The sequence below is a fragment of the Equus przewalskii genome, chromosome 1 (genome assembly GCF_037783145.1).
Source record: "Equus przewalskii isolate Varuska chromosome 1, EquPr2, whole genome shotgun sequence".
NCBI classification, from domain to species: domain Eukaryota; kingdom Metazoa; phylum Chordata; class Mammalia; order Perissodactyla; family Equidae; genus Equus; species Equus przewalskii.
Genome location: NC_091831.1, coordinates 119,144,443 through 119,160,081, shown reverse-complemented (window position 1 = coordinate 119,160,081; position 15,639 = coordinate 119,144,443). Strand labels below are relative to the sequence as shown.

Below are 15,639 nucleotides of genomic sequence, written 5' to 3'. Positions count from 1 at the left end.
CTCTGATGTTATCTCCAGCCCTTAGAACAGACTGTGGCATTTACCACGTTCTCAATAAAATGTGTCCCGTTGAAGGAATGAATGAATGTATACTGACCCAGGATTGAGGGTTGGAAGCCTCTGGGTTCAGCAGGGTTCCTCCTGAACTCCTGAACTCCTGGAGGGTGGAAGAGGGACTCCGAATGTGGGGAGCGGCCCGGCCTTTGAGGAGGCGCTCGAGGAACTACATTTCCCATGAAGCTCTGGGCGTAGAGGGGCCGCGGGTGCTGCCGGGAAGGGCATACGTGCGAGAAGGCAGGTTCGGGGCCGCAAGGATGACCGCTCAGCAAGGTGAGTTGTTGGCTGGGGTGCTGGCCAGCGTGTGGGTGAGACGCGTCCTGGGATCTTTCCAGACTTGATAAGCCAGGTCGAACACACCCTTGGGGCTCCGAGGAAAGATGGATGAGCGCTGGGTAGAGAAAGGAGCACTTGCGACAGGGATTGAGCCGTTATTGCAGCCGGCGAAGGAGGTTCTTCAGGGGAGGGGGAGGCATGGAATAGATACCTCCTGTTCGCTCCCCTTCACCTCAGTGCAACTATCTGCCTCACGTCAGCAGAAGATGACTACTGCCCGTTTTACAGATGGGAACATCAAGACCTGCAGAGAAGAGTCTCAACTACCTACAAACTCCTTACTTGATTTTGTCCGCCAGCCAAAACCCTCAGCTGTGTCTAGTTTCCCTGGACAGTAGGGTCAGGTGTCAGGAGTGGAGTGGAAGCTGACCCTCTGTCTGTGCCCCCAGTTTTCCCACTTTCCTGTGTGGTGCAGCAGTATGCCTGGGGGAAGATGGGTTCCAACAGTGAAGTGGCTCGGCTGCTGGCCAGCAGTGACCCACTGGCCCGGATCTCAGAGGACAAGCCATATGCAGAGGTGAGACCTGGGCTGTATTTCACCCCACTTTACCAGCAGCTGAGACCAAGGGACGTCTCCACTCGGAGAGCCTGAGGCAAGTCATGTGGATCAGCTGAAGAGGGGAGGCAGCAAAGAAGAGACCCTCTTGGCTCTTCTTATCAGTGCATGTTGATGAACCCAGATGGTGGCATCAAAAGAAGAGAGGTTTTGTCATAGTGGGCTGGGATTTCCAGTATCATTCTTCCCCCATGAACTGTCAGCACTTAGTGAATTTTAATTCAGCCCTCTTTGACAATTAAAATTTTTACTTTGACTTTGACTTTTTTTTTTTTTGAGGAAGATTAGCCCTGAGGTAACTGTTGCCAGTCCTCCTCTTTTTTCTGAGGAAGACTGGCCCCAAGCTAACATCCGTGCCCATCCTCCTCTAACTTATATGTGGGACGCCTACCACAGCTTGGTCTGCCACACGGTGCCATGTCCACACCCGGGATCCGACCCGACCCGGTTAACCCCGGGCTGCTGAAGCGGAACATGCGCACTTAACCGCTGCGCCACCAGGCCGGCCCCAACTTTTACATTTTTAATAACCTAAAATACATATTTCTCCTGCCCTTTAGTAGAGAAAAAACCCAAAGCATAGGAAGACTTTAGCTTCTACTTCTGAGACTGGAATAAATGACTATTAACCCTTCACAGAGCCATTTGAGAGTCAGAACTTTTCAGTGACCTTGACAGTGCAGGTGTCATTCTCCTCATTGGACAGATAAAGAAACTGAGACCCAGAGACAGGAAATAACTAGCCCAAGTTTAGAGGTAGAGCCTGGGTGTCCTGACTCTTGGTGTTCTGTGGTCTGCTGCCTCCCTATATGTGGGTGATGGCATGAGCATTTATACCCAGTCCTGGGAGGCCCATCTCAGGACTCAGCTGCCCCGTGAGGAGCATGGAGTGAGTAGGTTTGGGGCAGGCCAACTGGTACTGCTAGGTTTTCCCCCTTTCCGCCCAAGTTTCCTGTTTTTCCAGATGTGGATGGGGACCCATCCCCGGGGAGATGCCAAGATCCTTGACAACCGCATCTCACAGAAGACCCTAGGCCAGTGGATTGCTGAGAACCAGGACAGCTTGGGTTCAAAGGTCAAGGACATCTTTAATGGCAAGCTGCCCTTCCTCTTCAAAGTGCTCTCAGTTGAAACAGCTCTGTCCATCCAGGCACACCCTAACAAGGTACAGAATCAGACTGGGGCACAGAGGTCAGGGTAGAGAAGAGCTTCTGTCAAGGCCCTCCCACGATTTTTGCTGCTACATTTACCCTACCCATGCCAGGCTCCAGCCCAAAGCTAAATCCAGGCCTGACAACTCCCACTTTAGCTCTGCAAGGCCAGATGCTGGTGACACATGCTGGCAACTAAGTCTAAGTAGACAGGTGAACAGCCTGTGCCAGGGAAGCTTCTCCAGGCTCATTCCTGGGATCTTGTTCCTGGGTTCCCCTTACCCAGCCCAAGACCATTTATGTCTGCCATTTTCCCACCTGGCTCTGTAGGAGAGTTCACTTTCCAGGGCAGGGCAGGGCAGGTACCCTAGCTGTTGCCTCAACTCTACCCCCGTAGTCTTTGCGCACAAGTCTCTGAGTCACAGCCTAAGCATTTGTCTGTCAAAACTCTTCATTTCTAGATGAACAAACGAAGACCCAGAGAAGAATGGGGTTTACCCAAAGCCACACAGCTTGTTAGGGTCAGAGCTTGGCCTGGTGTTAGGGTTCCTTCATTCACAGTCCCGGTCTTTTAAAGTCTGCCCAGCTTTCCCCCAGATTTGGCCCATGTCCCTGCCCTGGGTTGGCTGAACCTCAAGTTTCCGCATTATGCTTTGCCTGGGTTCGTTGCCAGAGGTAAGAGGCCACTGCTGTCTGGTGACTGGGGAGGGTAGAAAGCAAGGGCGGGGTGGGACTTTCCAGCTAGGTGAGGGCTGCACCTTGACCATCCTCCTCTTTCCCTGGCCACCCCACAGGAACTGGCTGAAAAGCTGCACCTCCAGGCTCCACAGCACTACCCCGATGCCAACCATAAGCCAGAGATGGCCATTGCCCTTACCTCCTTCCAAGGCTTATGTGGCTTCCGGCCAGTTGAGGAGATTGTGACCTTTCTAACAAGTAAGGTTGGGCAAAATGCTGAGAGCATGCACACTGGGCCTAGAATGCATGGGGGACCCAGGCCAGAGCTGAACAGTGGCAGAGAACAGAGGCTGAATGCCACAGGAACTGAGGGGCTGGTTGGCCTTACGAATTCTTGGAGCCACTGGGTAGGCCTGTGAGACCAGGCTCAGGTATGGTTGCCGAAGTGGGGAGTGGTCAGTTTTCACTACAAAGTTTGCTTAGCATTGCCTGGCTCCATGGTTAGGGATGGGACGAGGAAGATTCCTCCAACTCCCCACTTCTGTGGGTTCCATCTTGCCATTCCTGATGTGGCCCTGGCCTGGCCTTTCTGCAGAAGTGCCTGAGTTCCAGTTTCTGATTGGAGATAATGCAGCAACACAGCTGAAGCAGAGCATGAGCCGTGACTCCCAGGCCACGGCGTCTGCTCTGCAGAGCTGTTTCTCTCACCTGATGAAGAGTGAGAAGAAGGTGGTAGTGGAGCAGCTCAACCTGTTGGTGAAGCGGATCTCCCAGCAAGGTGAGTATTGTCATAAGCCTGGGTGCAGTGCTCCCTCCTGGGCCCCCAGCACAGACACTAGGCTGTGGGGACAGGGTTCTCAACCCCTTTGCTCAAGTGGAACATTAAAATGGGCCTGACTTAGATGGCCTGTTAGCAACTTAGCATTTCTTTCCCAGTCTTTGTGGAGCAGGGCCCTAGGTTGAGTGCTGCTTCCTAACTTGTCATCTTCTCTAGATGGCTGGAAGCAGACTGGCCTAGAAGTCTCTTAGGATATCTTCCACACAGGCATTCTGAGACTTCTCCAGCCCTACAGCTGCTCCCCATGGATGGATTTGTACTTTGGGGCTAGAGAGCAGGAAGGGGACAAAGAGATTCCCCTCTCCTCCAAAGGGCTGATGCCCAGAATTCTCAATTATGAGATCTTTCCTTAAATACTTGCTCTGTGCCCAACCTTGTGCTAACTAAGGAAAGTTCAGGAAATGACTGTGATGGGTGTGGTCCTGTCACCTTTGGGTTAGGGAGTCAATAGAAGCAGCGTAAAACACAAGGCAGTGGACTCCCAGGTATGACCTTATGTGGCACGTGGGGCCCCAGCCCTTTCTCCAGGCAACTCCAGAGCTCTTCTGGTTCTTTCTCTAGGCATTTCCCCTGCTACCTTTGAGCCACAAGGAACTATTTACTTTACCCAAGCATACTGTATGTTTTCTTTGCTTGCGTGTCTCTCCCTTTAGGGCTTCTTGCACTCATAGCAGAACCGATTACTCCTGCCCGGAGCTCCCATAACACCCTGTTTGTATGTCAGGTATAGCCCTTAGCACCTGTGAGTCTATATCATCAGGTGCACACTTGTTAAAACTGGGGTTATCTCCAGGCCAGGGACCTGTCTCCTTGACCTTCGTGTCCTCGCAGTGCTTAGCACAGAGTAGGTATTCAGCAGTTGCTGTATGAAGATTCAAAACCACCCTCCAATCCAGACCAGCTAGTGTCTTCACTGTGGCACTGATATACTATGTTTCTACTTACAAACACCCTCCCCCCTTCTCTGCACACTGCAGAAGACTCAGCGCACTGACCTCCCCTCCGACTTCCCATAAGCCTTCCTTCACCACTCTGGCCCAAGCTGAGCTCATCCTCCTCTGGTCAGTCTCCAGGACACATTTTGGCCATTGGAGCATTCTGCCTCATGCTACCTGGGGTGACCAACCACCTCAGTTTGCCTGGGACTGAGAGATTTTTTGAGACGTAGGCTTTCAGTGCTAAAAAAGAGAAAGGCCTGGGCTATCTGGGACAGTTGGTCACCCTACGTGGAACTCTCAGATATCTCCCTAACTAGATTTTGAGTTCCTAGAATAGTGGTTCTCAACCAGGGGACATTGGCAATTGTCTGGAGACATTTTTGGTTGTCAAAACCTTGCTTAGGGGTGCTAATGGTATCTCATGGGTAAAGTCTAGGGATGTTGCTAAGCATCCAGTGCACAGGACAGTCCCCACAACAAAGAATTATCTGGCCTAAAATGTCAGTAGTGCTGAGATTGAGAAAGACTGTGCTAAAAGGACCACACTTTAGCCCTTTTAGTGCCTAGTATAGTGCTGGGCAGATAGACAGTCAAAATGGGAAAAATGGCACCTCTCTGGGCTGGAGTATCAGGAAGCCTGGCACCCAAAGGACTAGAGGTGTGGCTAGGACATGCTCACCAGTTTCCAGATTCATGTGGGCAGGGACTTCCTAAGAGCTCCCTGGGCAAGGTGGGGCTGTGAACACCACTGTGTGTTCCTAAGTGGCCTTGGGGTGTTCTGTGACCCTCAGTGGCTGCTGGAAACAATATGGAGGACATCTGCGGGGACCTCCTGCTGCAGCTGCACCAGCAGTATCCAGGTGATATTGGATGCTTTGCCATCTATTTCCTGAACCTGCTTACCCTGAAGCCAGGGGAGGCCATGTTTCTGGAGGCCAACGTTCCCCATGCCTACCTGAAAGGAGGTGAGCCACACTGCAGCAGTGAGCCCACTGCCATCCCCTTGTGCCTTGTTTCCCCATTGGGACAAAGGTGGAGAGGGTAGTCAAGCAGACCTTCTTTAAGCTCCCATCCAGCTCTGACCCCCCAGGGTTCCTGGGGTCAGCAGGAAAGCAGCTAGTGGGGATGATGAATGCCAGCTTGGTGTTGTACACTGCTTGAATCTTCACACTAACTCCCCTCGTGATACTCTCATGATAAGTCCTGTCAGAACTACAATTTGAACCCAGGCTATACTGGATCAAGGCTGCTGTTCTCCCCAGCATCACACTGCCTTTGCATGTCTGTCCTATCTACCCAGAGATTTTTACATTAAAATACACGTTACCACAGAAGGGTGTCACATTTTGACTGTTGGCTGTTTATCCACTTAGGGACAGGATTCTGTGGTAGAAGTGGAGAATACAGAATCTGGGGAGGGCTGGGGCTCCTCCAGGGGTTAACATGACTCCCCTGACAATAGTGGGTGATGTGTCACCTGTTTTCGGTATCTGATGTCTTTGGCTGGCTCTCCCAGAGACTGCAATTCACACATTTTTACCTACTTCTGCAGGGGGTTCATGGCACTCAGGTTAGGAGGCCCAGCCCTGAAGAGTCAGATTCCAAGGTATCCTTCATCAGCTTAGCACATAACTGTCTGTCCCCAGACTGCGTGGAGTGCATGGCATGTTCAGACAACACAGTGCGTGCTGGCCTGACACCTAAGTTCATCGATGTTCCAACCCTGTGTGAGATGCTCAGCTATACATCCAGCCCCAGCAAGGACAGGCTCTTTCTTCCAACACGGAGTCAGGAAGACCCCTACCTCTCTATTTATGATCCCCCAGTGCCAGACTTCACTGTTATGAAGATGGAGGTGAGTGGGGGGCCATGGTAGGTGTTGTGTGGCATGAAAAACCCTGGCAAAGGCTACAATTTGGAGTATACCTAGGGCTGGGTTTCCTTTCTGTCCAGCTCACTTCCTGGGGGATGGCCACAGGGCCTGCTCACTCCTCTCTGTAACAGGGACCAGATGTGGGCATCCATGCCAACAAGAGCCTGAGAGGTGGCAGAGCACTCCCTCTCACTGTGCTTGGGGTTGTTGTGGGCCCTGTGAGCTACACTATCCTATTGTTTCTTTTTGCCCAGGTCCCTGGCTCCATCACTGAATACAAGGTCTTAGCGGTGGATTCTGCCAGCATCCTCCTAATGGTACAGGGGACAGTGACAGCCAGCACTCCCACAGCCCAGTCAACAATCCCCCTGCAGCGTGGCGGGGTGCTCTTCATTGGGGCCAATGAGAGTGTCTCATTGAAGCTCACTGTGCCTGAGGACCTGCTGATATTCCGTGCCTGCTGTTTACTGTAGAAGCCACAGCCTTCTGGCTCTCTTCTGCAAGTCACCCTAAATCCTAGTCAGCCTCACCTCCGACCCAGGCCAAACCCCTTCCTGCTCTGGACTCTTTGGGTACACCCTGGAAGAGCTGGGGTAGAGGAGTGAGCTTGAAGGTATGACTCCTGAGCAGACCTAGGCTGATCCATCTTCTTCCTGGGAGGAGGGACCCATGTGAGGACTAAGGGCTGACACTCCCCCTTGTATTGTTGCCACACCTGAGCCAGGCTCTCCTCAACACAGGAGGCAGCAGCTCTGTTCCAGCCTACAGCATTAGGCAGGCTGGTGAAATCTATGATTAGCTCAGCATCAGTCACAGCAAGAGGGTAGGTAATTAATTTCTAAGAACAGGGTTCTGGCCCTGAGACTGCCCATTTCCTTAGGTGCAGAGGAGGAGAAAGGGTAAGCCTGTGGACTGATAAATTGTTCTTCATCACCCTCTTGTTCTGTCAAAGCAATTAAAGATCACTTGTGTAGAGGCTGTGGGGTAAAGAGCACTCAGCCTTTGGCATTCTAGTCTCTGAAGTGGGCTGAAAGATGCCTCCCTGGATGTTATCCCGCTTCTGCTTTATTCCTGCTTCACACAGCTTCCTCAAGTGGGCAGGGTGGACTCCAGAGCCCTTTTATGGGAAGGTGTGGGAGAGGCAGCTGGCTTCAGCCTCAGATGGAGAGCTTTCAGACAAGCCTTGGGCCCTCCAACCCTGCAGACAGTGAAAGGTGGGTCTAAAGATACTATGCATTGTCAGTGCAAGCTGCTTCTCTCTAGTGTTTCAGTTGGCTCTAGGGCACGGATCAGCAAGCTAAGGCCAGCAAGCTGGATCTGGCCACACCCATTTGTTTACATCCTGTCCGGCTGCTTTCAGACTATAATGGGAAAGTTGGATAGATGTGCCAGACTATGTGGCCTGCCAAGCCAAAAGTATTGACTGGCCCTTCATAGAGAAAGTTTTGTCAAGCACTTCTCTAGAGCACATTCAGTCATTCTAGATAGAAGGAAGGACCCGGGGACAGACCGATCCAATTCTCATTGTGAAGAGAAACCTAGCTACTTTTTCTAAACTGGCTGCGGAGTACCTAGGAGAGCATCTAGTCTCCCTTTTCCTACCCTCTTGAGGTGGGACACACCTCCACAGGAGGCTGCACAGCTGTCTGCTTTGCCACTGAAGTTTCTGACTGGTAGTCTTAGATCCTGTCACCCCAGACTAAGCAGAGACCTAGGCTATTGGCTCCTTCCTGTGAGGTAAGGGTTTAGACTGGCACAAAAGGATCTTTCTGAGCTGCTGCCCACAGTAGACCCCCTGTACAATGTAATTCCTTCAAAAAAGTTCTGATCAATCTGTTCTGTTTTTATTGGCTTCCAAATTTTCTTCAGCTAAAAAATAAAATAAAATGACCTGGGAAGAAAGGGTCTGCTAAAGGGAACCCATTTTAAAGAGAAGTGATGTGCAAAGGTCTAGTCCATCTGTGGTCTCCAATGAAGCAGGCCTGAAAATGAGGCCCATTGGGAATAGCAGAAAGGAGAGAATGTCCTAGGAGGAATGGTCACAGTTGGGGTTATTAGCCTATTTCTTCATTTCAGAATTCAGAAAGAACAGTGATTTTTGTCTAGGCCTTTCTTAAAAATCCTATTGCAACACAGAGACAGCTCTACTATCATGATTCTGTTTATTCTTAGAAACTTACAGAGCTGTAGAAGCATAAGCCAAGAGTTCTGTACTCTGTAAATACCATACAGTGCCACTCCCACCTGTGAGGTAAGCCCAAATACACACCTCTCTCCCCACAGCGGTGTCACTTGCAGAACACCCAGCACTCTGAATTAAGGCAGTTTGGCTCTGGGCACTTTGGTGCCTTTTATTGGTGACATTTTAGGCCGTGGCCTGGGGCCCCAAACAACTATTTCTACCCTGCCTTGCTGCACAGTGTCCTCTGTTCCAGGTTCCTGCAACTTTTTCCACAAAGGTAATACCTCCCACATGGGGTCAACCAGCTCTGAACATCCTCTCCAGGGACAGCTGCAGCCAAATACACCACTGCTGATTTATAGCAACAACTACCCAGAGGGCCTTGGTCTTGGAGTCCTGCTGCCACCCTCCCCCCCAGCAGCTGCCAAATGTTCAAGCTACTCTGCCTTAACTAACCCCCACAGAAATGTGGCCCCACAGTTAGCTTCCAGAGCCGCTTTCTGGCCCCCACTGGGTTTCCCACTACCACCACTTTTTTTTTCTTTTTACACTGTCCTGCTTCTGAACCCTTTCTTCATGTGCACTCTTCCACATCTGCAGAGACCAGAAAGGCCTGGATGTAATCTCTGTGGGTGGCCAGGGGCTTCAGAATGGAGATGTTCTCACTCCCTGCAGAACTCTCATTCTCATCCCATTCCAGAACAGAATAACTATCTGCCTCCCCTATTCCCCAGACCCCAACCTGAAGTACCTCTGGTCTCTGTTCCCTCTCGCTCCTGCTGTGATGCTGCTAGATTGTAGAATAAAAGTTAGCCACAGCCCCCTGGATACCGTATACTCCTCACAACTTTCTATGACTTGAGAAAAGCACCAAGATAGATGCCAATTGAGCAGTGAGAGGATTATCCTCACGAGGACAGTCGTATGACAAATAAGGCCTTTTTATCGATGTTTTTCAGTCTTCCAATCACCCCATGTGGTAGCGGAAGAGACTGTGCCATCCCTCATATATTCCTGGCAGTCATAGGACATCAAATGAAGCAAAAGACTGGCACTTTCCCATGTTAAGCCTACACCCCAATCCTGACTGCCATGCCCCTTAGGCTGGGAACTCTGTCCACTCCCATTCAGTCCTCACCACAATTCTGGCTGAGGCAAGAAAAAAAGGAACCATTGCAAAACTAAGTTCTAGAAGGAGGCCTGATATAGCAATAGATGTTATCTAGTGGTAATCACAGGGGAGATCATGCCTGTCTTTGCTGTTGTGTTCAGACTGGGGCCTGAGAGAGGCTGTGTTGCACCCAGAGGTTTACTATAAAGCCCAATGCTGAGTATACACCATGAGGCCCATGCAGTGGTCAGAGAAATCTGGAGGGCTGGATGGCATAGAATGGACCACACTAGGATGCAGGAAGGCCTTCTGCAAAGGCAAATTATCTCCTCAGGCAGGGGCCTTGGGACCCGGCACAGGTCTCTCTTCCCCATCCTGTCTCTGGGCTTCCGTCTATGTCAAAGCCCACGTAACTGTGCCAGTGTACCTTTCACCCATTGCTAGTCAAGTTTAAAAAGCTAAACAAACAGGAAGGCACCTGACTGCTCCCTACAGCTCCCTCTGCTGGTAATCAAAAACTGCAGGCTTCTGGGTGAGCTCCAGTCCCTTCAGCCAACCTTTAGCTCAAAGAGCAGGTGGAGAACTAGCTAAGACCAAGGCGAAGAATGGTGACCAAGGAAAGACAAATAAATATGTACATAGTGGAGCAGTTTTTCTCTAACTAGGGATGGCCTGACCAGAGTCACTAAACCCACTCAGACTGTTGGACCAGTTGGGGATGCCCTGGGTCCAGTGATTCTGGAACCTTGATCCTGGTGTACCATCAAGCAACCTGCTATACTCCCTGCCAAAGTCAGACAGGCACAACCAGATGAGAGCCAAAGGGCCCTGCTTTATGCTCTCTCAAAGGTCAAACATGTAACCCACGTTGGAGCTAGGAAGAGGAGAACACATGGAATTTCTTGAACTGGTCCCAAATAGTTAAATTAGCTTTCAAAGATTCCCAGCTGCAAGTCATAAAGTGCTATTTTCTGCCTCCATATAACACCATCCAGCATAGCCTGGGCACAAAAGCTCTCTTTCCCCCTCCCTAGAGTATGATAACAAATACCAGTCAAGAAGTCTGCAGGTGCTTTTCTTAGCCAACTTTGCCACTCACCATAAGATCCACAATTACCTCTGTTCTTGCCCTTATTAAAGTGGTTTCTCCAAAGTCTGCTCCAACAGCAGAGGAAAACTGCAGAATTCCACCCATCACCCCATGACCCAGATGGGGGCCTCTGGCCTGAGAAGCACCAGGTCACTGACCTTCCCAGAGGGTCAGTGCCTCCAGTGATTCTGGGGCTGACAGTAGTTCCCACTGCACTCTGTGAACTATGAATAATGGCCAACAGGGCTCTGCTGACATGGAGAGCAGGGCCCATCTTAGAGGGTTATGTCTACTGGAGGGTACAGGAGGAAGAGTCCCCAAGACAGCACCAGCAGCAGGAGCACGTTGAGGAGGCCATAGGCTTGGGGGGAATGAGATCCAAGTCCTCATCATCTGGAATCTCATCTAGGTGATACCCATCCTGGAGCAGCTGCCGGCTCACATCCTGGTTCACCTGCTAAGAGCAGGAGAAGAGAGAACTATAAGCCAGGCTGCAAAGCAAAAATAACTGCTACCCAAAAGGCAGACCCACATTCCCTTACCGGAGCTTCCTGTCTATGCTCCCTCCTTAGGCCAACCTGGAGGAACTAGGAGGAAGTAACACCTTTTCCTACCTGTGCCTCGTCCAGCAGTGAGGGGCAATCAGGGGCCTGAGCCAGTACTGTCCAGACTGCACTCCCAAGGGAGATGCTCTCACTAAAGAATCCTGAGGCATCTGATGTAAATATCAGATCCCAGATTATGTTTGAAAGTCAATGCCCTGACCATTCCCTATGAAGGCTTAAGACTATGGGGCAATGATACAAGAACAATGGGGTAGAAGAGTAGAGGAATCTGGTTATAGTGGAATGGGGTGGGGAGAAGCTTTGTCTGCACTGCCAGTTAGATGTGCCATCCTTCGATGCCAGCAGAGCTCGTTCCCTACAAAGTGGACCCTGTCAGCCTGGCTTCATCAGTTCCACTGAGCAGAAGGAAAATGAGACTGGGAATAGTGTAGTACTTTCTCTGGCTCTTGGCTAATTTTTCTTCTCTTAGCTTTAACAATCTTAGACACCCAGATATTCAAGGAAGATACAGTTTATAAACTGCCTGGGGGCCAGCCCGGTAGCGCAGTGGTTAAGTTTGCATGTTCCACTTCTCGGCAGCCCAGGGTTCGCCGGTTCGGATCCTGGGTGCAGACATGGCACCGCTTGGCAAAAAGCCATGCTGTGGTAGGCATCCCACGTATAAAGTAGAGGAAGACGAGCATGGATGTTAGCTCAGGGCCAGTCTTCCTCAGCAAAAAGAGGAGGATTGGCAGTAGTTAGCTCAGGGCTAATCTTCCTCAAAAAAAATAAAAAACAAACTGCCTCTACTCTCTTTGGCAGAAACTTAGGGGGTGGCCAAGAGTTTCCAGGAGAATAAGGAAGAAATACCAGTGGTGTACAATCATGTCCCCAGCACTTCACCTCTGTCAAAGGCAGTAAGCTGCACATGTGAGAACTTTATGTCCCTTTGTTTCTGTCTGGGACAATCACTCTGGAAACATGTCCAAAAGGCCAGCCCAGGAGTATCTCAGTCTGAGTTCCCATAGATGGAACAACTGAAGGAACAGAAGTCGTTGGCCTGGAAGAAAGTAAGCTTGGTGGAGGATGGCTGGGGGAGGGACATGAATGCTGACCTGAGAGAAAGGACAATCAAAAGAAGGGAGACTACAATTACTGTGTGACACTGGAGGGCAGGCTTAGGACCACTGAGTCCAGGCTGCAGGAGACATTTCAAATTGATAATCAAGACTTCTCTAAGAGCTACCTGAAGAAGGAATTGTGCATGTGTGTGTATTTGCGGGAGGGCAAGCAGCAAGGCTTCTTGGAGGTAGTTGAGTACCTAATTATAAGAAGCATTCAAGCAAGCAGAAGCTAGTAAACACTTAGCTGAGATATATCAAGAGGATTCCTTTTCTCAGTAGTGACCTGGACTAGAAGGTTTGTGAGGTCATTTCCATCCCTAAGGTTCTGTGGTCTCCTGGATTTTCAACAGCCCTTCTCAGACACCTATACCTCTGTTGGGGGAAGAGGGCAGAGTAGAAGATTGGAGAACAGACCGGAAGTCTGGCACAGTGCCGTGCACACAGCAGGCACCAGACAAGCATTTGGCAGTGGCGGTGACGCTGCCTGCAGCCTGGCCTTGCGCAGAAAGGCGCTCTGGACTTGCCTCTGCAGAGGAATACCCGGAAGAGTATCTGGATTCCAGCTCCCCATCACTAGGAGAAGAGGAAGACAGTCAGTTCAGGGGGATGCCTGTGGAGCACAGCTGCAAATGGCAAGGTAGAGAGCATGCAAGGGGTCTGGAGGACTTGTGAAGCAAAGGCCACACACCATAGAATTCAAGCCCAGTATCTGCTGTGAGTACAAATAGCTCCTTCAGTTCGCTCCAGCAGGGAAAGGGTCACTGTCACTAACAGTACAGACATGATAGGGTAGGATGACTCCCCCAGAGAAGGTTGGTATTCCAAATCCAAGAGCAACACGTTCACCTAGGAGTCTGCTAACCAAGCCTTCCTGGGAAGGGATAGTGCTCTGAAGACAGCCCTGGAACATGCAGGAAGGGTCTTGGAAGAACAGGGAACAAGCAAAGGCACCAAGCTACCTGCAGTTTTACCCAAGTCACTCCCCAAGGGGTATTTCTAAGGAGAGCACTCACCTGTCAGAGTCGAGGGACACCAGGTTTTCATCTGGACTCTGACTAAGAGCAGTATAGCCCTTGTTAAACTTCACCGACCTGAGGGGAGATGGAGGAGAGACCAAGCATAGATGAAGCACCAGTATTTCACAGGGAAAGCCAAAGTCCTCTCCCTTATGGGAAAAGAAGGGACTGCACTACTCCTGACTTGCCTTCTCCCTGGTCACACAGCCATCACTGCCTGCCGTGTACTATCTGGCATTTGCACTTCCTCGCACCACTCCCCCCTAACTGTTCCTGAGGAAAAGCCCCTCCCCCCACCTTACTTAACCAGAGAACAGAAACGGCAAGTCCCTTCACCTCTGAGTTTTACCTCTTATCTGTAAAAGAAGCACTGAAGAAGCTCCAATTCAGCCCTCAGAGTTTACCACTCTGTTAAAAAAAAATAACAGCGCTGGCTGTTCCCACACTGCTCTCCATCCTCACTCCTGGGGACCCAGCTACTCTGCTCCTCCCTAACTTGGTCAGACAGTGATGGATCGCAGGCACCGACTAAACTCTCTCATTCCAAAGCGCTTTCCCTGAGACCATCACATCCTTAAAGGGAAGGAAAAGCTCGCTCCTCTTCCGGTTTTAAAATAGAGAACCTGACAGGCTGGCGTCATGGGATTCACCAGCCTTAACCGTGAGTACTGTCGCCCAGCCTGAGGACCAGGGCCTTCTCTGGAAAGTGCTTGCACAGGGGAGGTGGCGCCTGCTGGACCTTTTCCCGGAAGAATCGGGGCGCTTCGGCGAGGCCCCCAGCATGCCTTTTCTCCGCAGAACGGCCTTGGCCAGGTCCCGGTGCTTCTCTGGAAGTCAAAGGGCCCGGGTCAGCGGGGTCTTCCCCACTCGCCGTGGCTCCCAAACAGATTTTCGGGGGCGGGAGCGGGCTGCAGAGCCCCTCCGAGGTGGCCCAGAGGGGCTCCGGAGCCTGCCCCGGGACCCGGCAGCCCGCCCAGGCACAGACCCGCTATCGGGCCGCACTCACGCAGCTTGGCCTGAATGGAAGGCGCTCGCGTCACCATGTAGGGCCCCCGCTTCTCCACAGCCGCCGGGGTCCGCTCCCCGAGCCTGGGGACTCCGCTGCCCCTTCGCCCAGAGGGCGGACCCGCAGCTCCTGCCACGCGGGCCGGGGTCCCCCCGGGCCGGGCTGCAGGACTAGACGCCCGCGCCGCGTGCACGCCGGGCTCCGCCGTCGCCATGGTCTGGCCCCGCCCCGCAGGGTCTGGGAGCCCCGCCTCATGGCTAACGAGCCGTCGGCCGGGGGTAGGCGGCCTCTCCTTGAGCAAGATGGCGGCGCGCAGGTGCGGGCCGCACTCTTCCGAGCTTTCCGACCCCGCCTCCTGTGGGGTTGGCCCAACTGTTCCGTCCTTCCGGGGGCTGGGTAGTTTCACTCCCTCCTTTCCGGCACACTGCGGTACTTGTAGTTGGCCTGAGGCTGGGATGTGGAGGCCAGTTCTGTCTCTAGTTGAAACTGAGTATTGATATTTATGGCAGGCCGCGAGTGGGCGCCCGCGGGCCGGAGGCCGAGCCCTTTACGCCCTGGCACGCGCGCGCTCTCCGCAGTGTCTTCTCGCAGGTCATCTCGCCACAGCTGGAGCTCCCCAAGGACGAACCCGGGAAAGCCCGAGTCGAACCGAAAAGAGCTGTATGAGAAAGGGAGTTATTAGAGCCCTTCTCCAGAAAAGGAAACAGGCCTGAGAGAGAGGTTCTAGGACCTTGCGGAGGTCACACAACTAGAGACCTCCTGTGCTGATCCATCTAACTGACGCCAAACCCGCGTTATATCCAACACCACGCGGTGCCTCAGACGTTTGACAAGGCCTGACCCTCCCTAGGCGTCAGTTTCCACATTTTAAAGTAGAACTGACGTCACTACCCGCCTTAGAGGGACAAATAAGGGAAAAGTAGGCCTTGAAAAGAAGGGTGAAAGTGCTAGGAGTCTGTTTGTGGCAGGGCACAGAGCTGTCACGGCTCTTGACTTCTCTGGCCCCAAGGGATGTGCTTGCTTGTGGCTAGCTGGAAGGAAACTCCAGATCCTCGAAGGAATTGCCAAATCTCACGAGGCTGTCCCAAGGCTAATTTATTGGCCTCCTCAGGGTAGGTCAACACTGTGCAACTTCTGA

At 51.9% G+C, this 15,639-nt stretch overlaps 2 protein-coding genes across 13 annotated transcripts; one reads left to right on the top strand and one right to left on the bottom strand.

Moving 5' to 3' along the window:
* Positions 1–207: 207 nt before the first annotated feature.
* Positions 208–8,362, top strand: MPI (mannose phosphate isomerase). 5 transcript variants are annotated; one of them, XM_070574892.1, is made up of 8 exons: positions 208–330; positions 783–910; positions 1,914–2,114; positions 2,895–3,036; positions 3,374–3,556; positions 5,346–5,519; positions 6,201–6,409; positions 6,682–8,362. In XM_070574892.1, the coding sequence occupies exons 1-8, from the start codon at positions 315–317 to the stop codon at positions 6,898–6,900; spliced, it is 1,272 nt and encodes a 423-aa protein (XP_070430993.1). In that variant the 5' UTR covers positions 208–314; the 3' UTR covers positions 6,901–8,362. The 5 variants fall into 5 exon arrangements, with proteins under 5 accessions (XP_070430993.1, XP_070431012.1, XP_070431000.1 ...); XM_070574911.1 differs by having other exon boundaries at positions 217–330; positions 783–986; XM_070574899.1 differs by having other exon boundaries at positions 249–330; positions 622–910.
* Positions 8,363–8,572: 210 nt separating this feature from the next.
* FAM219B (family with sequence similarity 219 member B) lies at positions 8,573–14,984 on the bottom strand. 8 transcript variants are annotated; one of them, XM_008522248.2, is made up of 6 exons: positions 14,502–14,831; positions 14,235–14,322; positions 13,493–13,570; positions 13,004–13,052; positions 12,763–12,851; positions 8,573–11,267 (listed from the first exon to the last, which is right to left on the bottom strand). In XM_008522248.2, exons 1-5 carry the CDS (start codon positions 14,713–14,715, stop codon positions 12,768–12,770), a joined length of 513 nt encoding a protein of 170 aa, XP_008520470.1. In that variant the 5' UTR covers positions 14,716–14,831; the 3' UTR covers positions 8,573–11,267; positions 12,763–12,767. The 8 variants fall into 8 exon arrangements, with proteins under 8 accessions (XP_008520470.1, XP_008520471.1, XP_008520466.1 ...); XM_008522249.2 differs by having other exon boundaries at positions 8,573–11,264; XM_008522244.2 differs by lacking the exon at positions 12,763–12,851 and having other exon boundaries at positions 14,502–14,984.
* Between the last annotated feature and the right edge of the window lie 655 nt (positions 14,985–15,639).

Excerpts from the sequence above, each read along its gene's own strand:
- MPI (XM_070574892.1), top strand. Across the intron at positions 3,037-3,373 it reads GATTGTGACCTTTCTAACAA|AAGTGCCTGAGTTCCAGTTT; the intron begins GTAAGGTTGGGC and ends GCCTTTCTGCAG. Across the intron at positions 5,520-6,200 it reads CCATGCCTACCTGAAAGGAG|ACTGCGTGGAGTGCATGGCA; the intron begins GTGAGCCACACT and ends GTCTGTCCCCAG.
- FAM219B (XM_008522244.2), bottom strand. The coding sequence starts at position 14,715 with ATGGCGACGGCGGAGCCCGGCGTGCACGCGGCGCGGGCGTCTAGTCCT. Across the intron at positions 13,571-14,234 it reads CCCGATTCTTCCGGGAAAAG|GTCGGTGAAGTTTAACAAGG; the intron begins GTCCAGCAGGCG and ends ATCTCCCCTCAG. Across the intron at positions 13,053-13,492 it reads GTGTCCCTCGACTCTGACAG|TGATGGGGAGCTGGAATCCA; the intron begins GTGAGTGCTCTC and ends CTCTTCTCCTAG.